The 25,556-nt window shown below is 28.2% G+C and overlaps 2 protein-coding genes across 3 annotated transcripts; one reads left to right on the top strand and one right to left on the bottom strand.

The window, feature by feature from the left end:
- The first annotated feature begins 60 nt into the window (after positions 1-60).
- LOC134831861 (protein Shroom-like) lies at positions 61-22,386 on the top strand. Of its 2 annotated transcripts, none has more exons than XM_063845686.1 (7): positions 61-275; positions 1,866-2,489; positions 19,726-20,756; positions 20,919-21,054; positions 21,462-21,600; positions 21,661-21,927; positions 21,991-22,386. In XM_063845686.1, the coding sequence occupies exons 2-7, from the start codon at positions 2,458-2,460 to the stop codon at positions 22,252-22,254; spliced, it is 1,869 nt and encodes a 622-aa protein (XP_063701756.1). In that variant the 5' UTR covers positions 61-275; positions 1,866-2,457; the 3' UTR covers positions 22,255-22,386. The 2 variants fall into 2 exon arrangements, with proteins under 2 accessions (XP_063701756.1, XP_063701755.1); XM_063845685.1 differs by having other exon boundaries at positions 61-303.
- A 450-nt stretch (positions 22,387-22,836) lies between these two features.
- LOC134831054 (toll-like receptor 3) lies at positions 22,837-23,760 on the bottom strand. Its single transcript, XM_063844692.1, has one exon. It carries the CDS (start codon positions 23,739-23,741, stop codon positions 22,863-22,865), a length of 879 nt encoding a protein of 292 aa, XP_063700762.1. The 5' UTR covers positions 23,742-23,760; the 3' UTR covers positions 22,837-22,862.
- Positions 23,761-25,556: the final 1,796 nt, after the last annotated feature.

Genomic DNA, 25,556 nt, shown 5'->3' with positions numbered 1-25,556 from the left:
ATAGAATTACGTCTCAACGCTGTTCGATACTCGTCTATGATTCAGTTGCTGTCACTTACTGATCGAAAGTAGACGTGCGTTTTAAATTTTTATCGGACAACGATAGTTATTTAAAGGAACGTAGCAAAAAAAAAATCCAACAGTGTGCAATTCTTTTGTTATTTATCGAGAAATAATAAAGAGAATAATAAGGAAGAATTTCTAGAAGATGACTCTTTGTCACTTGAGACGTCGAAGATGTGTCAATAAATCGAGAAAAAAGTGACTTGAACATAGTGAGCTAATATTTACTCTTCAAAAAAGGTGCATTACATGAAATTACAATAAAAGAAAAGATCAATTCTCGTTGCTTGGGTTGAAAAATACTTAAAAAAAAGTGGATGATGATTCAAAATAAAGCACATAATTTGTTTGCATAGTGTTCCGTTACTTTTCGAGACGACTCAACTTGGAAACAAAGTTACTAAAGTAAATATTGGATGTCTTTGTTTCGAGCTTAAACACATTTTTATGGACTTTCGATGATAATTTGAGTCATTTAATCGACTTAGGAACAAAAAATAAACACGTTAACGCGTCAAGGAAGTTATCAAGGAAAGAATTTCACAAGTCGCACGAAAAAAATATTTTAACCAAAAATACTTTTTATTATGAAATTCGCGTTGATTACATTCTTGTCACGTAAAGTTTTTATTTTTATCTAAAAAAAAAATTTTTTTTTTCAAACAAACTTTGTGTGAACTTTTTTTTCGTATGAAATTCAAAATTTCATTCACAAGAAACTTTTTGACGACTTCTGAATTAATTTAATTTGCAATTGTGGTAATTCAATTTGTAATAACGATAACGATGAGTAAGTGATTTTAATTCAGTTCATAAAAAACAAGCAAAAAAATGTGAAGAAACGGCACATTGCCATACGAACTGAATAAAATATCAGAAGAATAATGGAAAATATTTTAGATTATTATTATTTATTTTGTATTATTGTGGAATTCGGTTCTATAAACAATTTGTGTCGAATGGAATTCCGCATCCAAGAAAAACATTTATACAGAACAAAACAAAGAATTTCATTATTCGTTCAATTTTTTCATGTTTTTAATGATGAGTTGGTACAAAATAATAAGTACACATGACGTTTTTTGTTGAATTTCATTTAAAATAAAAAAAAAATATGTGAAGTCAATTGTTTCTTACCTTTAAAAGAAAATTGTATTTTTTGTATTTCGTTATCAATTTAATGGGAGAATATTACAGAAGCGGGATTCTGAACTAAAAAAAAATATTTATTGAAAAAGATTATTTTGAACAGGGTTCAGAATTTTTAAAGAAATTTAATTTTTTAATTTAAATTAATTTTTAATTATTTTTTTTTAATTTAAATTTTAATAATTAAATTTTAAATTAAATTAAATTTAAAGAAAATTAAAATGAATTTTAAAAAATTATTTTTGGACACTTTCAATCTGAAAATTCATTAAAATGGATATATTTAGTAAAAAAAAATAATTTTCATCACATATGTTTTATTTTAAAAAATTTTTAGAATCAAAAAAATTTAAAAAAAATTAATAATTAAAAAAAAATAAAAAAAAATAATAAAAATAAAAATAAATAATTAAAAAAAAATAATTTAAAAAAAATTTTCTTTAAAAAATTATTTTTTGACGAATTTCAAAAATTAACTTTTTCTTAAAAATAAAAAAAAATATTTTTCGAACCCTGTGCAAAACGAAAAAACTTTTATCGCATCTAATGCATTACTGTCATTTGACATACACGCACCAATTAACCCAAGCAACGATCTTTGCGTCTTTCTTCTCGTCTGTTTAACTAAAAAAATAATCTTCCAACCATTTTAGAAGAGTTCAGAAACATCAGAAAAACGATAAAAAGGGCAGAATAATTGCAAAGTAAATTTAATAATAATTGTGTTGTTGTCTAACATTATCAAGCGAACTTTAAAAGAGATAACGGTACAAGTCGTCGTCGTGTGTCTCGGGATGACATAAAAATAACCGGAGACAATTGTGATCGATCAATGTCTTAGAAAAAAAAAAAAAAAAAAAAAACGAGAAAAAGAGAGTTCATAAAGAAAAACGCATTAAAATGACCTTTTTATGTAATTATCTTGATCGCCAACGTTTTATAATAACTCTAAGCAAACACAACGGAGACAACAACAAATGTAACATTCTACAACGTATCGGGCAACAATAACATCGGAACATCACGAGCCTAAAATTTATGTAATAAACGTTTTCATAAGAAGTAACAATAGAGAAAACACTGCGATCTGATTAAAAAAACGACGAGATTCGAATGGAGTTAAGTGCAAAAGTGAATTAAAAAGTCGTCTCTAAAAGCAAACTCAAAAAAAGAGACAAAAGAACAAGTAAGCCACAAAAGTGTTTTGTTTTCGACGACGCGTGAGCAAAAAAGTAAACGGTCACAATGGTTTTCGGAAGCAAATTGAAAATACGAAGGTATGTGAATTTTTTTTCTCATTTGTCACATCCGAAGTTAAACAAAGATTTTGTTTTGTCTCGAGACTCGTGTGTTGTTAAGAAGAAGAGTTTCACACGAGTATCTCGAGTGTAGATTGTGTGATGAGATAAACTGTCGAAAAGTTATGTTTGTTAATGAATTGGGTAAAAAAATGCTCGGTACAGTGAGAATTGTTTAAAAATAATAATTATAATTGTTTAACAAAAAAAAGTTTGAAAATCCGTCAAATTAATGACTTCGTTCAGTCAATCACCTTTAAAAATTTTTTTATGGATTTAGGATCGGAAATTGGCACAAGTCATGCAAAGTTTCGTTCATGATGAGAAGAAACTTTTTTTAGAATTTAAAAATTTTAACAGAAAATTTTCAATCAATCAAAAAATTTATAAAAATATATTTTTTTTTAATTTTAAAAAAAAATTTAATTCATCGAAAATTTATTTTTCTATCAAAAACTTGCAATTTAATGATGACGTTCGCAAAAAACAAACGAAAGATCCATGCTTTTGATACCGTTTTCAATAAAAGAACGAAATAGATCTTCATTTGTTCTAAAATAAAAAAATTCTCAATGACATTGCATGAACGTGACTGTTGGATCGAAAAATTTAGCAAATAAACAAATTTAACAAATGTTAAAAGTTCACGAGATCGTCCATTGACCACAAAACGCGCAACAAAGTAAAAATCAATCAAAATCCCAAGAACTTTTTCAAATGGGTTATGATCGATTTCTCTCAATTTTTTTTTTTGCCATACTTAAAGGTCAACCACAAACTTTCTCATCTTGCATGGGCTTTGTTGGGTAATAATAGTTCGATCGCATTTTTATTTTTTTTTTAGAAAAAATGTTTTATGAGAGATGGTTAATAACCATATTTAACGACTAATGGCAAATATTTGTATGATTTATCTTTTCATCGTTTCTTTGTAGTTTTTCTTCCTACAATTTCTCATGCAAGATGTGAAGATCATGCGGATTAAACGCTTAATAGCTCATTTGCCCTTAATTGAACATTTTCAATTTATATAGTTTTTTGTTTTGTTTTATCGTGATAGAGAAAAAGAAAGAAAATGATGTCATAGAGATTCGATTCGCAAAACACTCACGCATCGCATATCGCATCAAGTATCACTTTACTTCATTAATTAAAATAATCTAACACTTTCAATCTGCTGTTAATTCTTTAATAATTGCTCATGTGTTGCAAATGTGTGTGAACAAACAGTTCTTTCTTCAGCATTTTTTTTTTTTGTTTTTTGCCCACATTTTGCGTAAAATAACATTACTTCATGACTCGGTTCATGACTTGTTCTGCTGAGCAAGTAATGAGCTGAAGGCGTGAAATATTGTAAAAGAAAAAAATTTGTAATTAAAGTTCTTTTCGTGTTCTGTTAATTAGAATGAATGAAGTGATACGGGATGATGCTGATGAACTCGAGATAAGAAACAAAGAGACAAGGGTTGAAAGATTAATGAACTTTGGTGACTTTTCAACTTTTCTTTTTAAAAATTCTTAAAAGAACTTTTAGAGATTAATTGAGAAATTTTGCTTGGTTTGGACCTACAATTAAAAGAGTGAAAACAATCAAATATTTGGGAGTCATTATAGACGAAGAATTAAATATGAAGGAAAACCTCAAAACTGTGATAAAAAAGACTGCAAAGAAGGTTGGTTTCTTGATAAGGAACAGAAACAAGATTGATAGAGAAACAAGACTGATGCTATATAAATCTATGGTTGGGTCGTGCAAAGACTATTGTAGCTCAATTTTGATATTGAACAACGAGACTGATTTGAATGAATTACAAAAAGTGCAAAACCAAGCTTTAAGATCACTGACTGAATCAAATCTAGAATCTGTGATATGTTGAAACAAACTGAATTATTGAGTGTCAAACAGAGAATAAACTTTAAAAAAAAAAAAAAAGCTCTCTTGCCCGATTAATTAAGAGTAAACATATCACATGCTGGAGACATTCAGCCTTACCTTTTGAGAAGAAACAATCAACTAAGACCATCAAGTAGCCTGCTAACCAATTTAGTATTTTACAAGGGATCAGTATTATACAACGAATTATCAAAAACCTGTGATATTAGTGAATTAACATTGAATCAATTTAAAAGAAGAGCAAAAGATTATGTGATTAAAAACATTAAAATATAGTAAACTAGCCCAAATTAAGAACATGAAAAAGTAACATATCATCTTAACGATGGAAAAAAACTTACTTTTCACTCTACAAACCTGTGTTGGCAATGACTTTCAATTTAAGATGAAATTCGAACCAAATGTCAAATGACTTCATTATCTCCTCCACAGTTGATACAAATCGCCATTAGTTCGCCCATCAGTGGATTACTTTCGAGACAACAAACATTCGATTCATCCATCAAGTTCACTTTATGAACGAATTGTCTTTGTTTCTCATTTATACCTACAAAAAAAAAAAATAGAAAAATTAGAAATGCTTTTCCTTCTTTGTCGTTTTGTGAAATAAATACAAAATCGAAACAAATCAGTCTTTCATCATTGGTATTTTTCATCAATCTATTTTTATAACATTTCGCTATTATTACCGTTTTTTTCTTCAATTTTTTTTCATCTTCTCTCGATGAAAACAAATCAAACTAATAACAGCAGCAGCAAAAAAATAGAGATCGCTTATTAAACCAGTTACCTTGACAAAAATGCGGACAAAGAAAGTCAATCATTTAATGTAAACGTGATTTATGAAGAATTCTGCTCGTTGCTCGATAATAGTTTCAGTCATGCTTTTATTATTTCATTTGTAATTATTATCGCTCAGAGCAACTCTACCTGTAGCTGGCTTTTATGGATCGTATGACGTGCGTCGCCATTTATAGATTGCTCATTTTTTGCTTCTAAAAAGTTCAAGGTAGTTTCTGAAAGAAAGTTCGACTCAAGCCGGATTTTTCAGCTAACAACAATTCTCGAGAGTGAATTAATCTTGCGGCCTTGGAGCGTTACGCTATTCGTGATATATGTTCCAGGTGTGTTTTGCTCATGATTTGAAAAGCGAACCATATGATAAACGACCTTGTTGTTATTGCATGTAACATGCATCGCTTTGCTCAGTTTTGCCGGATAAGGGAATAAAGTAACTTTTGCTCAATTCAATCGGTTCAGTTCTCGGAATCGAAGCAATAAAGCCATAAGGTTGAATTTTTAATCTATTGAGTCAAGCAGGCGAGAGAGACGATACTGTTTCGCCCTTCAGGCAAAAAAGAAAAAGAAACTCTTGATCTTATCAACGATCGACGTGTTTTCTACTCAACTCAACACTTATGAGCAAGAAAAAAGCACTGCGGATGCTCTTATTTATTAACTTAAACCGCCGTTTCGTACTTCTTTCTTATTATTATTGCGAGAAAGTGTAATCCAAGCTAGTTTTTTGACTATGCCATCCCATCGACATACGTCGCCGTCGTCGCACACATTATTTAATTGCTTCACTTTTATGCGTGAGTACAAAAAAAAACTTTCGTGCACTCTCTTTTATTTTATATGTTTTACCAGCTGGTTGGCAAAGGAATCGAATAATCGAGTGTGTTACTTTTGTCTTGCTGACTTGCTTGCATGTCGATCGTTTCAAAGACTCTTTATTCGGATTTCACGCAGAATTTTTTTCTTGCTGATGCACGACAAAATGTTATTGACTTGGGAAAAAAGTGTATCAAAAGATTTGTACAAAAGTTGTGTTTCGCAAAGATTTGCGGGTTTAACATTAATTTTGCTTGGTTTGGATTAATTGAATGACTTTTTCTGAAATTTTAATTTTAAAAATTAAAAATGTTAAATTAAAAATATTTTTTAAAAAATATACTTACCAAAGTCCTTGAAATGTACAGAGTTATTTGTAAATTTTTCATCATCCTTTATTTACTAAAATTTAAAAAAAAATTATTTTTAATTTTTTTTCAAAAAAATATTTTTTTCAAACTTCAAAAATTTTTAATTTTTTTATAATTTTTTTTTTTTATTTTTAAAAATTAAAAAAAATTTGTAAACATTTTTTAAAAAAAAATTTTTAAAAATTTTTAATTTTTTTTAATTTAATTTTTTTTAAAAGCTAATTTGTAAATTTAAAAAAAAAATTAAACTTTAAGAAATTTAAATAAAATATGATGAAAAATTGAGTCTTTCTTCACAAAATCAGCGAAACATGAAATTTCTTCAGCAAACAGGCAACAGCAGAGACGGATAGGCACACATAGGCAATGATGCAGTAAATAAAGAACGACGAAGACGACGCAGAAAAGAGACACAAAGGAAATTTTTCAATTGTAAACAACACACAAGTAGAAAGTTTCTTGTTCTGTTTTTCAATTTCTTTCTCATGGCGTGTCGTGCGTGTGAGACTTGCGACAAAAAGCCATTTTGTTCGAACAAGAATCAGAAAAACGTGTGTTGCAACATTGTAACAATTCACACTCAATTTCCGCCTCATCCATTTTCGTGTGCCCTTTATAGTCATAATAGTTGCAAGCCGATAAATAACATCTCTCTTAACTTTTTTTTTTTTTTTGAACGTAATTTAGCTACGGATCCATTTTCTGGAGAAATTTACGCACAGCTGGAGTTCAATTGCGTGTCTCTCTCTTTTTCTTAGACAAAGCATAAATCAAAATATTTAAAAAGCTTTTAAGTTAAAAGGGAACCTATAATTATAGCAGCAACTGCGAACGCGCCTCTTTCTTGTTTTGCATTTATCGTAAATCATCAGCTTCGACGTCATCGCTTGTCTTTCATAACAAACAAAAGCCCAATTTGGCAATTCAATTATCGTTTGTTCAAATTTTAAAATAAAAGAAAGAAAGAAATTTGGAGTAAAAGTATCAAAAATAGACTCTACACAAATATTTAAGACAACTGAAGCTAAAAATTAAAATTTGAAATAAAAAATAAAATAAAAAAAAAATTTAAAAAAATTAAATTAAATTAAAAAAAAATTTTAAATTTAATTAAATTAAATTAATTTAATTAATTAAAAAATTAAATTTAAATTAAATAAAAATTTAAAAAATATTTTTTTTTTCAATTTTTTTTTTAATTTTTTTTTAATTTTTGTTGAAAAAAAATATGTTGTCAACAAAATAAAACATGAAATATGCTCCTGCCCACAAAGTAACGAAAATTAATGTTAAACATCAAGAAAACTGACGATTACATAAAAATCTTACAATTTCTTGTAAATAAATTGTAAGATTAATTTCTGTTGTAATTCGGATGATTTTTGATGACAATGAAACAAAAGCTGTTAATGGAAGAAATAAATTTAATGACTATCAATTCACCTCCGTTTCAGAGAAAAAAGAAAGAAGACCATCCAAAAATTTTTAAAAAGGAAAAAAACTTTTAAAAAGCATAATCACGTTAAATAATTTGTGGATTAAAAGATTTTTTATTTTTTTTTTTTGCTCTGCTTTGAACGCAGATTGTTATGTTTTTTTGTGTTGTTACACAATCAGAGCAAAATTTCTTTTTTTTCCAAAAATTACAAATTTTTATTGCTTATTTATTCGTTTTTTTTTTCGTCGTTCATAAATTAATAATAAAATATAATAAACAAACTGTTCGTCATAAATCTCTTGAGTGCGCAAAAACTTTTATAAAGCACAAAGGTGAAAAGGAAAACAATGAAATTTAATACATGACCTGTGTTGGTTTTGTAATTTTTTTTCATACATTAAAAAAAATTATTAATAATAAGTAATAATTTGTACTTTTTATTATTTACCGTTTGTGCCACCCTGCATGCTTGAGTTGCCCGAGACGACATGCGAAGAGAGACGACAGACTTCTTTTGTTACTTTTTTCTGCTTATCACGCAATTCGCGGCAATTGAAGGAAATTTCAATAAATTATTTTTCGAGGAGATGTGTCAATAAAAGGTGTTATGAAATATTTTTTTTTTTCGGATCAAATGGGCTCAAAAGCGTAACATTGACCGAATTTATGTGGGTAACTCGTTAATTGCTCTCATTAATTTTTATTTGAATTTTAGATCAAACTGATTGTTTCATATTTTTATAATTGTTTTTAATGAAATTTATCAATCAGTCGGTAATTGACGTTGAAGTGAGCGATAATGAGTGATAAATTGCTCTGAAAAACTCTTAAAGGTCACGTCTAATGAATGTCTTTAATTACGTTTAGAAAAGGAAAGTGATCTTGAATGAGATCTTGAAAGGGCGGGGATTTATGTTCAAGGCTTTTTTCTGTAAAAAAAAAAAAAAAAATTTTTTGACAAACTTAACGAGCAAGTCAAGAGTCTTTGAACTTACAATGCACGTGAATGAATTTCTCGGAAGATTCGTTAGTAAGTAAATATCGCTTGCAGCTATTTATTAATAATAAATAACTAAGTAATAATAAAGTATCGTTTTTATGGAGTTTAAAAGACGAAAGCATGTTACGTGTCGTCTCCGTCGCGTCGTTGTTAGTTGAAATGCAAGTAATGAATGTTTTTGACTTGAAGGTACTTGAAGAAAGAGACACTTTTGAAAGAAAAATGAAAAGTGATGCGAATTTTGAATGAAACTGTGATTACAGATGAAAATATTCGCACGGTGTTAGGTTGCCTAAAGGCTTTAAATTTTAAAAAATTTAAATTTTTATGACAATTTTCTATTTCTAAGGATTAAAAATTAGATTTTTTAACAAATTTAAGATCTTTTAATAAGAATTTTTTTTTGAAAATAAAGCCGTTTCAAATTTTTTTCAAGGTTTTTGTCCCAAAATTTTTTTTTAATAAAAAAAAGTTTTGAAATACTTTTTCAAAAAAAATAACATAATTTAAAAATTTTTGTCATTAATAAATTTCATGTCATTAATCAATATTTTAATATATTTTATTGATATTTGATAATTTAAAGTTGGTATCAGAGTATTTCAAGTTAAAAATTTAAACAAAAAAAAATTATAAAAATAAATGTCAAAAATTTTTAAAATAGTTTTTTTGAAAATATTTTTAGAGAAGACAATTCATGTAAAAATATAAATTTTAATATAAAACTGCTTGAAAATTTGTAATTTTTTAAAAATTTTCTTCAAAAATATGAAAAAGACCAAAAAACGGTAATTTTTGTTGAAATTTTCAACTTTTTTTTTAATTTTGTCTCATTGGATTTTCGGCTTTTGAAATAGAAAAAAATTTGGAGCGACCTAAAGTTCAAAATAAAGTAAAAAGTGCTCATTAAAACCTTTAAATCATCGTAAAACGCCCTTAAACCATCACACAAAAGCCTTTTTTACGCATATATGATCCGATAACTAACTTACGATTCACTTCATTGCTCATCGTCATCATCATCGTTGTTCATCCCATAAACTATTGAATAAATCTAATCTGCAATAACATTGATTTTGAATTTTCTCCATAATTCATCGTTGAAATTTTTTGTTATTTTTGACTCCGGCATATCACGTACTAACGAAGTTTCAATGAAAAAAAGAAGAAGAATAACAAAACATCGTTACCACATCCATTAAAAGCCATTTTACTATTTTATTTACAAATAGTAGTCGTGTTATCACATCGCTTGTGAGTTGAGTTAAGCGCGCGCGCGAACCGGCAAATTTATGGACAAGATGCGAATATTGAACGTAAAACGAAAGAGACAAGTTCATCACACTCTCTGCTCGAATGTAAATATTTTGCTTGAAAATTTATCGTGAATATTTGTAAATTTATTTTTTTTTTTGCAACACGAGAGACGAGACGCGACGAGAGATGCAAAGAAAAGAGTTAGAAGACACGTAACAAGTTACAACGAATGCGTTTCGTTGTAAAAAGTGCATCAACCTTTTTCACATGTGTCCATATCAAGCATTTATTTAGGAAGAAACTTGTCACATTAAAATGTCGTAAAAATTTATTTATTAATATTAATGAATTTAGAGCAATGATCTCGACTCCGAATGAAGTCATTAATCCTCATTTCAAGAGAGTCTTTCGAAGACAAAAAATAGTAATTATTATGCGTTTTTTTGTATTTCAAAACTTTCTTTCGATTCCGAATCGCAGCAAAATTATGCTGATTGCTGATCTTTTTTCCGTTTGTCTTTTTTCTTCTGTGTCCGTTAGTACAAAAAAAAAAATGATGAATGGCTCAGATAAAGTTTTTTAATGGGCGATGAATGTGACGATTACGTAAAATTTTCTCGTATACGTCAGAAAAATGCATCGGGACCGTGATGAAAGACTTAAAGGCATTCATTAAAATTTATTTAAAGGTCTTGCAATGAAATGCGAGACAAAAAAAACTTTTTATTGTCATGAAAAAAAAACCAGAACTGGATTGAACGGATGTTTTTCGAAGTTTTTTTGTGCAAATTCCTGCCAATTAATGAAATAACTAAAAATTTGCATCCATGAAATTGCGTGTTGATTAATTTTACAAGCTTAGAGAGTTAGTTAGTTATTACTACAAATTTGTTCCTTTTTTCACATTTCATAAATAAAAGAAATTGCAAAAAAAAAAGTTTGTAACATTAATGTCGGAACCAATTACCATCAACAAGTTGCTGTTCATGACTTATATGAACAAAATGATGTTCAAAAAAAAAAAACCTGATGCACGCGCGGGCGAACTGAAAATAAGTTGATGGGTTTCTAGTTGAAAGGAAAGTGCAGTTTTTGGTACTTGAAGCGACTTTTTAGGCGATAGAAGATGAATTATTTGCTTGGTTTGGATTAACAGGAAGAATTTTGATGGTTTCGACGCGATTTTTGATCCAATGAGGCTCAGTGCTTTCAGTTGAAGATATTTTTGACGTCTTTTAGCTTCTTTTTCAAGGTTACGAAGTCAATAGGTTCATTTTTAGGCTTTTGAAGCGATGTCAAGATGCTCTTTGGAGATAAAAATGCTCTCAAATGTCACTCGAAGTTGAATTGTCTAAAAAATTGCCTAAAATTATACAAAGAAAAGTTCAAGTTTTGTTAAAAAGTCTCAAAAACTTACAAAAAATCGACTTTTGAGCCAATTAAGCATCTTCGTCTTTATCGAAATTTCATCTTATCAACATCTGAAAAGAAAAAATAACAAAATAATCATCATTATCAGCGAATCCAACACCTCATCTCTCTTTGTACGAACAAAATAATAACCTGTCATAACTTTTTTCTCCTTAACTCGTACACTACTTCTCTCTGCGCTGTGCACCTTTCTTGATCAATTCAATCTTCTGTCACGTACGAGCCATGCACACTGCGAAAGAAAGGCGAAAGTAATTGAATATTCATATAAATTTGATTTTTTTCGTGTTTCATCGGTAGCTGCGTTCATTTCAATTTCGTTTTCATTCTCAATTAACATATAATAACACAGTCGATCGATATACGCTGATACGCTGTGCTAATAAATTTATTATTATATTATTACTATTTAAATGCGAAGACGAAAAAAAAATATAAACAAAAAATAATTTCATTCAGGGTCATTGTCACTTTTGTTACTTTTTTGTCGTTTCTTCCTCTCTTGTTTGCTTGTTTTGATCTGTTGATAATTTTTTAATTTTTTTTTGGTCGAAACAAAGCACGGAGATAGTTTCGTTTTAATTAAATGGAAATAAAAACCGAAATGAATGGCAGTTGAGGAAGCATTTGGGCAATTTTTTTGCATTTTAAATGAGGAGAAAGATGAGTCAATGACTGAAAACAGGCGATCGTGAAATATCTCATTATAGTTATGATGTAACGCGTTTTGTTAGTTTTATTTTTAGAGTTTTTTTTTTGTTTTGTAGCCGAATTCGTTGATACGGATGATGAGCGATCGATCAATCGATGAGTAGAAGGGCAAAGAGCAACGTTGATAAAGTGAAATGGCTTAATTGATGAGTTTTTGGTCGATTTCTATTTGGAAAAGAGAAAGAATATGCACTTAAAAGATTTTTTCAACAAATTTTGATAATTAAAATAAATTAAAAAAATAATTAGTTTAAAAAAATTAAATTTTATAATTTTATTTTTTTTTTAAATTAATTAATTTATTTATTTATATTAATTTTTATTAATTCATTTAAAATTTTTAAAAAATTCTTTAAAATAATTTTTTAATGAAATTTAAAAATTTCTTAATTTTTTTTTTTAATAAAATTACAATTTTTTTTTTATTCTTCTTAATGTTAAATTTTAATTAATTTTAAAAAAATTATTTAAAATAATTTCTTTATTGAAATTTAAAATTTTTTATTTTAATTTATAAATTAAGTTTAAATAAATTTTATTAATTTAATTTTTTTTAAATTATTTTTTTAATGTAAAATCTTAAATAATTTTTTAAATTTATAATAAATTTTTTTTTAATTCAAAATTATTTTTTTAAATTAAAAATTTAATTTTAATTCTCATAAAAACTCATTTTTAACATTAAAATTTATGAAAAAATTTTAAAATTTTTAAAAAATTAACTTACCTTTAATTTTAAGTCCTTTCAAAATGACAATTTTCTTCATAAATCTCAACAAATTGTTGCACATTTGTTCTCTCCTGCAACGAAAAACGTGAAATTAATTGTTAATTCATTTCACACCCACACAAAATAACAAAAACGACTTCATCTAGATAAACTGCTATTAATGTAAAATAAAAAGAGGGCAAGCAAAAATCACGAAGAACATAACTCGTGTAACTTAATATCGATCATCGAACAGAAAAAAAAACAAATAAACGACGACTTAAACTAACTGATTCTCGTTCCGTTCAAATTAACCAAATAAACCACAATGTTCATGTCAAATTAAATAAATATCGCATTAAATCGAGGAACAAGACAACATTAACCTACAAAAAAGAGGTTCATGTCATTTGATCTGCGCTGCGATACTCTATTGGTGACGTTTTTCCATCGATTTTTGATTTTTTAAAAATTTTTTTAACGGAAAATAAGGCGTCTCCATCGAGATTTCCTTAACGGGATCCAAAAAAAAAACAATTGCCTCGCCTCTGAAGTTGAAAAAATTGATCAAATCGTGAATCAATTCATGCTGTAAATGGCCAATAAACTTACTTGCTCGTGATTGAAGTCTTAAAAAGCGCTGAAAAGATGAGGAATTGAGTTCAAGTCAGTCACTTAAATTACAATTTCAACATTGTCTTCAAGTTTTGTCGAAGTTTTGTTGCCACAAAGAGATTAATGTACCAAAAAAAAAGTAGCTAACTGTCATTTTTTCGTCATCGCAGCGACGTCTCTCGTTGGAAATGCACTCAAGCGTACAAAGTGTGCCATGTCTGGAAACGTTATAACTGCAACGAAAGAAAAAAAAATAAAATGAAATGAAAATATCGGTCAAATAGACAAAGCGAGCGTCTTCTAATGAGATTATCTTACGATCCAATTGGATTTTAATTAATCAGACACGAACATGACACGCCGCTGCGGTTCGCAGTCTTAGATCGCAATCGCATTGACATAACGAGACATGACAGTTTTTGATCAATTTTTATAAAAAACCAACCGACGACGCTAATGAAAATTGACAAATCGCAGTTCGAAGCGGAACTTTGCCTTTCTCAACATATTTTTTTTTTTTGTTTTTTTTTATTAAAAATCATCTCATAAACAAAACATGAAGGCATCTCTGAATAAATTTATTTAAAAAATTTATAACGCGAGACTTGTAACTGACCTTTGACACTGTCAGCGAACGTGCAAAATTTTTGTATTTAAAGAAGAGAAGCAAGAAAAAAATACAAAAAAAACGAAAATGACATAAATTTTATTGTTGCGTAACTTTTTTACAACGACTTGCAAGAAAACATGCTGCTGTTGCGGCTTTCAGATCGGATTAAATTTGCTACAAATGTCGTTTTATGGCGCGACGCGAGTGAAAAGTAGGCCAGATAACTTTAATAATAACAAAAAAAAAATAATAATAAAAGGGTGTGATTGTTTTTTAATTAACAATCGAGGCGACGACGAGTCAATTTGAGAGACAAAAGGAATCAGAAGTCGAGAATAGATCTCATTATAAACTGAAAAGCATTAAATTAAAGCACTTCATTGTCATTTGAATGCCTTTTTCAGATGTCGACGCGACGTGTGTGAGCAAAAAATAATAACATAAGAAGCAAAATGAAATGCATATTTCGAGTCTCAACAAGACTCACGGTATAATGTGATGCATTTTAAGTAAATATTATTGTAATGCATTTCAATTCCGTGATTGACGAGCAACGTTTTGATGCAATTTGTGAGATTTTTACGAGTTTCGAAGCAGAAAGAGATACTTGCGAGATATACTTATTTCATAAGTTTATAAGATATAAGCGGGAAAAGTGAAAAAAAACGAGAAAAATAAAAATACTTCAAATTTTCAAAAAAATTAAAAAAATTAAAATATTTAAAAATAAAATGACAAATAAAATTGAAAAAAAAAATTTTTTTTTGAAATGAAAAAAAATTAAAAAAAAAATTGAAAAATAGTTTGAGAAAAAAATATTTTTTTTTAATTTAATTTTTTTTAAATAATTCAATTTTTAAATTAAATAATTCATTATATTAAATTTAAATATTTTTGTATGATTTAAAATTTTTTTTGGTTTAATTTTTCATTTTAAAATCTTGTTTTTTTAATTATTAAAAATTTAAAAAATTGAAAAAAAAAATTTAAATAAAGAAGATTTTTGAAAAAAATATAACAAAAATTTTAAAATGAAGAAAAATTATAATAAAAATAAAAATTGTAAAAAAAAAATTAAAAAAAAGGAAAAGTTTAAGAAAAAAATAATTAAATAAAATTTGAAAAAAAATTAAAAAAAATTTAAAAAAATTTTTTTTTTTTTTTAATTTTTCTTAATTTAATTTTTTTTTAATTTTGTTTTTCATTTTAATTTAATTTTATTTTATTTTTTAAAAATATTTAAATTTTTTAAATTATTAAAAATTTGAAAAATTGAAATATTTTTAATTATTCACATTTCCCGCATCTTTTTTCGGAGAAACGTAAACTTTTCACATCAATTTGAATAAAAATATAATGAAATGCAATGCATAAAAAAGAGTGCGTCGCAATAAAATAATGAGCAAGCAAACTCAAGCCATAACTCAACGAGCGGTTCAAGGATGATTTTATGCACGCTTTGTATTTCAAAGCATTTTGTTGTCTGCGTTGATTGTTTGTTTTGTCGGTTTCGTTGTTTATTGTTTACACATTTTCGCTCCAACGGCACAAGTGGTAATTAATTAAAGCTTCTTCGCGAACAAAGGAGCGACACAAGCCTCTTGAAATCCAAAACTTTTTTTTTATTGACCAACCCCTTTTGTATTCAAAACATTACTCAATTTTATCTTAGATCCGTTCTCGGGTTACAGAAGTTGACGTCATTTACATTTCCCATCGTTGTTTGAATTCTAAGCCAGTCATGATTCTGAAAAATAAATAAAATAATTATTTTGCTCAGTATCCCAAAAATAGATCATTTATCTTAATTCTTGAGCATGTTCAACGTTATTTATGGACTTGTTATGTTTTTCAATTGAAATCTAAATTCTGCCTATTACTCCATCTGAAAAATTCAAACAGTGTTCTCCCACATTTCGTTGCTCTGTACGTGAAAATAATTGGCATGACTGACAAACAAATAACCTTGCCGCTGGTCAAACATGATGTTGTTCGCCTGAGTTTCTTTTTATTTATGAATTGTTATAAATTTAATCCACAAAAATATCCGCATAACTGTTCGCGTCGTTCGTTCAATTAATTACTCTCTTGTCTACATTCGCTAAAATGTCAATTAATGCCTCGTGTGCATGCAAAGAAAAGGCGCCATTGCGTTGATCGCAGCGATAATTCATAAACAAGAAGCTATTTTGCCACGAATTTATTGTGAAATGTAAAGTAATTTTGAGCTTTCCCTGCAAAATATTGCAAATCGTTAATCGCCAATCAGTGATAATAATCAATTGACTGAAACAGCGATAATTTATTTACTTTAGCAGCATTTATCATTGTTGGTTGTGTCTCTCTTATGGGGAGAGACAAAATCTCGTTTTGATGAGAAAAGTCGCGCGAAGTTGTTTGGTGACATTTTTCGATGCGATTGTCGATGATTGCATGATAAATGTTGGTAATGAACGTCGGAAAATGATGTAATTTCCCTTAAAAACATCGAATTTTGAGCTCCAGCCAATATTTCAAGTGTCAGCTTTCCGCATATATTTGTCCAAATCTAAAAAAAATAAAAAAAAATGTAAAAAAAATATTTAAAAAAAAATATATAAAAAAATATTTTAAAAAATTATATTAAATTAAATTATATTATAATGTTTAAATAAAATTTAAAAAAATATTTTAAAAAAATATTAAAAAAATATGATAAATAAATTTATCAACTTCTAAAAAAAAATTTGTAATTTATTTATTTTTAACTTTTTTTTTTGTTAAAAATTGAAAACTTCATTAAATATATTTTTTTTAATATTTTTTTTTAAATATTTTTTTATCTAATATTTTTTTTTATTTTATTTTTTTTTTTATTTTCAATGTATTTTTTTTAATTTTTTTAATTTTATAGTGTTAAGTTTTGCAATGAAAAATTCAGTAATGTAAAATGGATTTTGGGTGAAATTTTTTTGAATTTTTTTTTTTTTTCGCTAACATTGTGCGCTGACTCGAGTAGATAATTTTTCTCCATGAAACATATGCTCGGAGACGCATCGTTCTCGAGTTATAAGATCACAACAGATCTTGTAGGGCAAAATCAATAAAAATTTTTTAACAAAGAGATTTAAATTTTAACCGATACGCATTTCGACTCTAAACGCTTTTCAAGAAAACATACAAAAAAAATATATAATGGCAAATAGGTAATAATAAAATCGTAAACTATACAAAAATAAATGTTATTATGACTGTTTAACATCACAAAATGAGCGTAGACGTTATTTTATTATAACTTGGAGTATTATTAAAAATTTTTGTTATAAAATGCATAACACAAACCAGATTTTACATTTTTTTATATATTCGTTCGAGTCTTATTATGAGATCATAATAAAAACCGTCCAACGTTGTTGTTACTTTTTGCATTACACATCTGGCCATTAAGATTATTATAAAATAAGACAAAATGTAAATTTTTTGTTTGAAAGTGAAATTTCGCTTCTGCTTCATCTTCTTCTGTAAATTTTTTGGTTCTACAAAATTTTACGTTGTACAAAAAAAAAACGAAACATACATAATGACATAAATTAATTTAATTACATGATTACACAATGCACGGATTGGAAAAATTAACAGAACTTGTTATTTTTCATGTCGCTTCTCAAAACTCGAGTCGCTGCTCAGTTATGCATGGAAAATTAAAATTATTATCATTATAATTTTTTTTCTTCGATATTATGTGTGTCTTTCTTGCTTATTTGTAAAGTTGCATACGAAAAAAAATGCAACATTTAATATAAGAGGAAGTAAATGTTTGAATGGCATTTACAATATACCTTGCGCGTAAAGTTGTTTTGTTTTGTATATGGAGAACAATTTTCTGCATCTCTCGGCACTCACTCCGTCAAGCTATCAATTTTCTTGCACGTCGCCATTTAAATAGTGGTAGATAGAAATTAAATGCTTTTACACCTTGCTATTAAGTCATACACGTTGTTTGGTTTGTTCGTTATTTTGGCTCGGTTTGAATTAACTGGAAAAACTTACATTGTGTAACATATTGAAAAATGTCTGAAAAGAAGAAAAGTTTGTGAGATAATTTTTATTTTTTTGCATTAATGGATTTTTTTCTTGGCTTGAAATTGATTGAAGAGAAATTTTAAGTGGTTTTCTCATGAGAAAAGGTCATGCGATAAACTCGTAATTGATTTGAAAATTTTTAACGGAAATTTTTTGAAATGACATTTGATGAAAAATGGCGCGAAATTTTTAAATTGACAAATCATAATTTCAAAAGTTTATAAAAAGCTTAAAATTCGTAAAAATTCTTTTTAAAGATAAAAAATTATAATTTTTTGGTGAAATATGATTTGAAACTTTTTAACAGAATTTTTTTTAAAATGACATTTGATGAAAAATGGCGCCAAAATTTTTAAATTGACAGTTTGACAATTTTGAAGTTATTTTATGTGTTTAAAATCCATTAAAATCTTTTGATGGATACAAACCTGTCCTTTTTTGATGAAATATGATTTTCAAAAAGCTTCGGAAAATACTTTTAGCGCCTTTTCTTTCAACATAACCTCAATTTCCGTTGTAAACAAAAGTTGACTCACTCTTAGGTCATCTTCCCATCTAAAAAAAAACCTGAAAAAGACAAATTCCGTTATTATTCAAATCGTCGTGTGATTTATCTTTGACAACTTCGATTGTATCAACATCATTTATAAACATACAATTTTCGCAATATCAAAAAAAAAATCATTTACAACTTCTTTCTTTCCGCTTTTTTATGTAATATCACAAAAATATTTCACGACAATCTGGTAAGGTAACGTAATATCTGAACGAAAAAGCAAGCATGAGAGAAGCACAAAAACGTAAAAACAAACAAAATATTAATAATAATAATGAGAAACAACATTCCAGAGGCGAGCTTGGACAAGCGCAGTGACATGTGCGTGTACATTTTTGCATATGCATTCGACTCCTAACGGGCGATCACGACGATACTTGACTGATGGATGTTTTATTAAGTCTTTATAACGCGAAACGGGGGAGAAATGATGAATGAAGTTTGAGTGAATTTGAGATAAAATGCGAGGATTTTAATTAAATTGTTATTTCGCGCTGACAATTGACATGCAAAGTGTCTTCCGGTGTTCGAGACTTCAAAAAAATGGCGCCCGCATGAATTTATTTTAAGCTGTTTTGAGCGATAAGTGAAATAATTGCCTTGCGGAGTTACGTTTTAAAAGTTAAAACTGTTGTTTTAAGGCAAAAAGTGATAAAAAATAATTTAAAATGTATCTTTTGTACTCGTTTACGAACAAAATCAAGCAAAAACATGGCATTATAGTAAAATTTGATGAGCGGTAATTAAGTAAAGTGTAAATAGGTTGTGCCGAATTGACGTGCGTGTGAGTTTGGATAAGAAAAGGGCACGAAACAGTAGCTAACGAATGTTCTTATAAACAAATTGTGTAATCTGTTTGTCGTGCAATGCGGGTTATTTAGCCTCGACATGTTTACTGAGTTATTTTCAAAGCACTAATTCGTTTTTTTCTGTCTTTCTCATTTCAGAAGTACATCGAAAGCCACATATTTACCGCGTCAAACACATGATAAGCACCAATTGTCTGACCCTGATCACGGCAGTTACAAATTAAAGTTGACCTCTAACGAAGATTGCATTAATCACGATCAGTCGTCGTTCAACAACGGCAGTACCAACAGTTTGGCAAACAATAAATGTAACAACTTACCTGATGTACTTCCGTTAGCTGTCAAGTACAATGGGCAGCAGCAACAACAGCAGCGATATTTCTCGCCCTCTCCTCCCTCATCAAAGCAAAAGGCTGTGCCACAAAGCGCCCCAGTTATATCCGCAAACAACTTAAAGTCCCTTTTCAACTTCACGAAACTCAATACGCAAGTAGCAATCAGCGATGAACTGACAAAAGTTCCTCCCTCAGCGCCGGCGACAATCATCTCGAGTCCCAAATACACGTCGCAATCCGTTTTTGATCTCGTTGCGAATCGCGATGATGATCCGCCGCCGTATACGGATGAAATTAAGAAGGAATTGGTTCAACATTTAGAACTTCAACTCAATTCAAGTCCGCAAATTATCGTTCCTCCTCCCATTGTGAGTCCTCCGGCGCCTGTTATCATCCGAAAATCGCCCGAAAAACTACGTGAAAGTCCCAAAAAGGATTTATCGCCTCCCTCGACGCCCGAAAAACGTCTTTCCAATTGCTCCTCGGAACCGCCGTCGTACGAAGAAACGCAACAGAACTCAAGTTATCCCGGCGTTAACACGACATCTGTTGCCAATGTCTCTTCAGACAGCGAAAAATCCGACACGGAAGAGAGATTAACTCCATTAACGACGACAACGACGACTTCCGAAACACAAACTGACGAAGATACAGAGAGAATTACGCCAACGATGCCTCCTCCGCCGCCGCGTGAAGAACCGACGACAGTGAAAAAGACGAATTTTATTCAGTTTGTCTCGCGGAAAATCTCGCCTGAGGAACTCGACTGCGATAATTTGTCCAAAGATCTTGTTAGTCAATTGTCACCGTTAGATAAGTTGCACAGTATTTTAGGTGAGTAACGAAAAAATCTCAGTTTCGAGAATAAAAATTAAGAAATTTTCACTTTTCATGCTTCAAATTTCAATGAAAATGGTATGAAATGGGTTCCTTTTTTGTTCTTTGTTTGTTGAAGTCTTTTGATTTTTATTAAAAACAAATTTTGAATTGTTTCAGTTCCTCCAAAAACATTCCGTCAATCATCGGATTACGTCTCTGAATTATTTAACATCAATATTTCGTCACGACCAGCTAAGAAAGATGCTTCTACGATAACTACCAACGAGATAGCTGACGAACCAAAAACTAATGGGTACGTTGAAAATTTTATTTTTAACAAAAAAAAAATAATTTTAATTTTTTAACGGACTTTTAATTATTTTTTATAAATTTAATGAAATTGTTTTATTAAAATTTAATTTAATTTTAAGTATTTTTTTTAATTTGTGTATGTTAAATATTTATGTTAAATTTTTTTAAAATAATTTTTTAAAAATAAAAAAAATTAATTCATTTAATTTTTTTATTAAATTTTAATTTTAAATTTTTTTATTTTTCAAATTTTTTTTTACAAATTTTCAATTATTTTTCGTTAAATTATTTTTTTGATTAAAATTTTATTTTTTTTTTATTTTCTTAAAAATCAATTTTTTTAATTTTGTTTTATTGTTCATGTTTTTGTTTTTTTTTAATTAAATTTTTTAATATTTTTTATTTTAGAATTGAATCCGTATCTACTTCAACAACGTACTGCACTGAAACGACGTTGGAAATCGACAATGGCTCGGTTCAAATGAAACATTACAACCGTGAAATGACTCTCATCAGCAATGATCATTCGGATTTGACGAAAAAGAAGGTAAAAATCGATTTTACGAACAAATTTATCAGAAAATTTAATTTTTTTCTTTTAAATTAGGAGGAATTAGTTGAACGTCTTGGAAAGAAATTACAAGTTCTCTCCAACGAACAAACGCAACTGACGGAAGAAAGTGCTGCGAACGAGATTTTGGGCGAAGAAGTTTTGCAAAAAGTCACACAGAAAGTTAAACCAAGCGAGGCATCACGTTATCGCTCATACGTCGACGATGTCGGTTACATCACGAAACTTTTGTTATCTCTCTCGGGACGTCTCGCAAAAACCCATAATTCGCTTCAAAACATGGATGACACGAATGTTGAAAAGGTAAAAAAATTTCTTTAAAAATTAAAAAAAAAATCTTAATTAATTTTTTTTTAACTCAAACAGAAACCGTTGGAAACAAAGCGCGATCGCTTGTTGAGTCAATTAGAAGAAGCGAAGAATCTCAAGGAGAACATCGATAAACGAGGCTTGAATGTCGCGAAATTGCTCGAAAAGTCACTCACACTTGAGGAGTATGCCGATTACGATTACTTCATTCACATGAAGGCAAAATTGCTGGTTGATTCGGCGGAAATTGCGAACAAGATCAAGTTGGGCGAAGAACAATTGAGTGCCTTAAAGGAAACATTAGTTCACTCGGAGTGCTGATTGGTGCTTTTTATCCGAAATTTTGACTTGATTTGATTGTTTTTTTTGATACCTATGTGATTATTTTAAATGAAATGAAAAAAAAAATGAAATTTGTGAATATTGATACATAATGATAAATAAATAAATAGATTTAGTAAATAAAGTTATGTCATTAAATTATATTAAAATTAGTTTTTTCTTTATTTTAACATTTTTCGCACTCAAAAAAAGGTAAATTTTTGACAAAATTTTAATTTGGATAAAAAACATTTTTTTTTAATTAAAAAAAATTTAAAAAATATTAAAAAAATTTAAAAAAAATATTTTATAAATTAACAAAAATTTGTAAAAATCAAAAAAAAAAAATTTTTTTAAAATTAAAAAAAAAAATAATTTTAAAAATTAAAAAAAATTATAAAAAAAATAACTTCAAAATTAAAAATATTTATTAAATTAAAAACAATAAAATTTAAAAAAAATATTTTGATAATTAAAAAAAAATATTTTAAAAATTAAAAAGAAATTTTTTTCTTAATTATTGTTTTATTTTTTTTTTATATTTTTTCATTATTTTTGATTTTTAAAAAATTATTTCTATAAAATTAAAAAAAAAAATCGATAAATTTTTAAATATTTTTTTGCAATCCACATTCATTGAGAATTTTTGGAAGTGTTTCTCTTATGTAAACTTCTCGTTCATGTTGTTCATCGTTGATGCAATAATAATTTCCCGCACTTGAAGCCACATAAATACGTTTTCGTTGAATTTCCGATTGGGATCTCGAATGATTGTCCGAATAACTCCCTTGATAAGAGTTATAAATGTTGTTCTGACTCAGAAAATTTGTAACTTCAGCAGCTCGCGAACATGGCAAATCCAAATCATCGAACAGAGTGTACTTCAATTTCGGCATTTCGACGTACATTTCCTCGATTTCAAGTGACAACAAGGGATTACTCAACAGTTCCAAACTTTCCATGGATATCAAATCGTCAAAAATCACGGCAGGCAAGCGCGAAAGACGATTCGCACACAAATCAATTTTCTGCAAGGAACGCAAACCTTTGAAAAGCTCCAAAGGAATTTCCGTCAAATTGTTGCTGTTCAAGTAAATTTGCTCCAAATGCGAGTTTTTGTGAAACGAATTTTCCGGAAGCTCTTTCAACCAATTGTCCTGAAGATAAATTTCGCGTAGCTTGGTACATCCATCGAGAGCTCCTTCGAGAATTTTTCGCAATGATGAATGACGCACATCGAGAACTTGCAAATTTGGGAATTGATCGCAGATGACGGAAGATAAAGTTGGCACGACAGAAGATTTGAACGTGACTTTTGTGATGATTCGATCGTTGTGCGATTTGGGAAGGAAAATTCCGTCATCTTCGATGATCACGTTGTCGAAGAGACATTCAGTGCTTTGTGGTTGCTGACACGTAAATACTTCAATTTGAGGTTTTCCGTAAATGCTTGGAAGAAAAAGACACAATAAGAGGAAGATTTTCATTTTTGCGACTGAATTAAGAGAGATTTTGTAAGTAACTGATTGCAAATTTATTTTCGATTCCTTGATGTAAACTTTTTGAGATTAGAATTTCATTGAATTCATGGAATTGATAAGAAAAAAGGTTAAAATTCATAGAAATTCATTGTTTGATTAAATCAATATTTTCCAATAATTCTAAATAAAAAATAATGTTTCTGAGAAATTGAAGCTGTAATCTATGCAGTAATGTTTTTATTAAAAATTTACTCGAAAAATTATATTTTTGAAAAAAAAAAATTAAAATCGAAACAAAAAAAAATTTTTTTTTCAGTTTCAATTTTTTTGCAGTTTTGAGTTAAAAAATTAATAAAAATGATAAATTAGAGTCCTCTGACAAATTTTTATCCATTTGGAGCAAGATTTGACAAAATTTGCTTTGACACGGTTTTTGACATAGTTTTTGTCTTGATTTAGTTTTCAAAACAAAACTATGTCAAAGAAAAAAATTTTTTTCAGTTTCAATTTTTTGGTAGTTTTAAGTTATAAAATGATTAAAAGTGATAAATTAGAGTCGTCTGACAAATTTTTATCCATTTGGAGCAAGATTTGACAAAAATTGCTTTGACACAGTTTTTGACATAGTTTTTCTCTTGATTTAGTTTTCAAAATAAAACTATGTCAAAGAAAAATTTTTTTTTCAGTTTCAATTTTTTGGCAGTTTTGAGTTATAAAATGAATAAATATGATAAATTAGAGCCCTCTGACAAATTTTTATCCATTTGGAGCAAGATTTGACAAAAATTGCTTTGACACAGTTTTTGACATAGTTTTTTTCTTGATTTAGTTTTTAAAATAAAACTATGTCAAAGAAAATTTTTTTTTTTCAGTTTCAATTTTTTGGCAGTTTTGAGTTATAAAATGATTAAAAATGATAAATTAGAGCCCTCTGACAAATTTTTATCCATTTGGAGCAAGATTTGACAAAAATTGCTTTGACACAGTTTTTGACACAGTTTTTGACATAGTTTTTGTCTTGATTTAGTTTTCAAAATAAAACTATGTCAAAGAAAAAAATTTTTTTCAGTTTCAATTTTTTGGCAGTTTTGAGTTATAAAATGATTAAAAATGATAAATTAGAGTCCTCTGACAAATTTCTATCCATTTGGAGCAAGATTCGACAAAAATTGCTTTGACACAGTTTTTGACATAGTTTTTGTCTTGATTTAGTTTTCAAAATAAAACTATGTCAAAGAAAAAAATTTTTTTCAGTTTCAATTTTTTGGCAGTTTTGAGTTATAAAATGATTAAAAATGATAAATTAGAGCCCTCTGACAAATTTTTATCCATTTGGAGCAAGATTTGACAAAAATTGCTTTGACACAGTTTTTGACACAGTTTTTGACATAGTTTTTGTCTTGATTTAGTTTTTAAAATAAAACTATGTAAAGAAATTTTTTTCAGTTTCAATTTTTTGGCAAGTTATAAAATGCCTCTGAAAATTTTTATCCATTTGGAAAGATTTGAAAAAATTGCTTTGAAAAAAATGGTAATTTAAAAAGAAAATTAGAGCAATCTAAAAGTTTGCCATTGAGTGCTTTAAGATTTTCAAAAATTAAAAAAAAAAATAAGAAATAAAAAAAAGTAAAAGTAATTTCAAACCCTGCCTTAAAAACTTTTTAATAAAACTTTAAAGAAATTGCTTGACATTAAATTCATAATTTTGCTTATCAATAGAAATGAATCATCACAACGATCGCCATGTACAACATGATCCCCGTTGTTCCCCAAAAAGCTAATCCACGCGCAGGCTGAGGCACAACGAAAACCGCATAAACA

The sequence above is a fragment of the Culicoides brevitarsis genome, chromosome 2, assembly GCF_036172545.1.
Source record: "Culicoides brevitarsis isolate CSIRO-B50_1 chromosome 2, AGI_CSIRO_Cbre_v1, whole genome shotgun sequence".
Lineage (NCBI taxonomy): Eukaryota > Metazoa > Arthropoda > Insecta > Diptera > Ceratopogonidae > Culicoides > Culicoides brevitarsis.
This window is presented reverse-complemented; position numbering and strand designations above follow the sequence as displayed.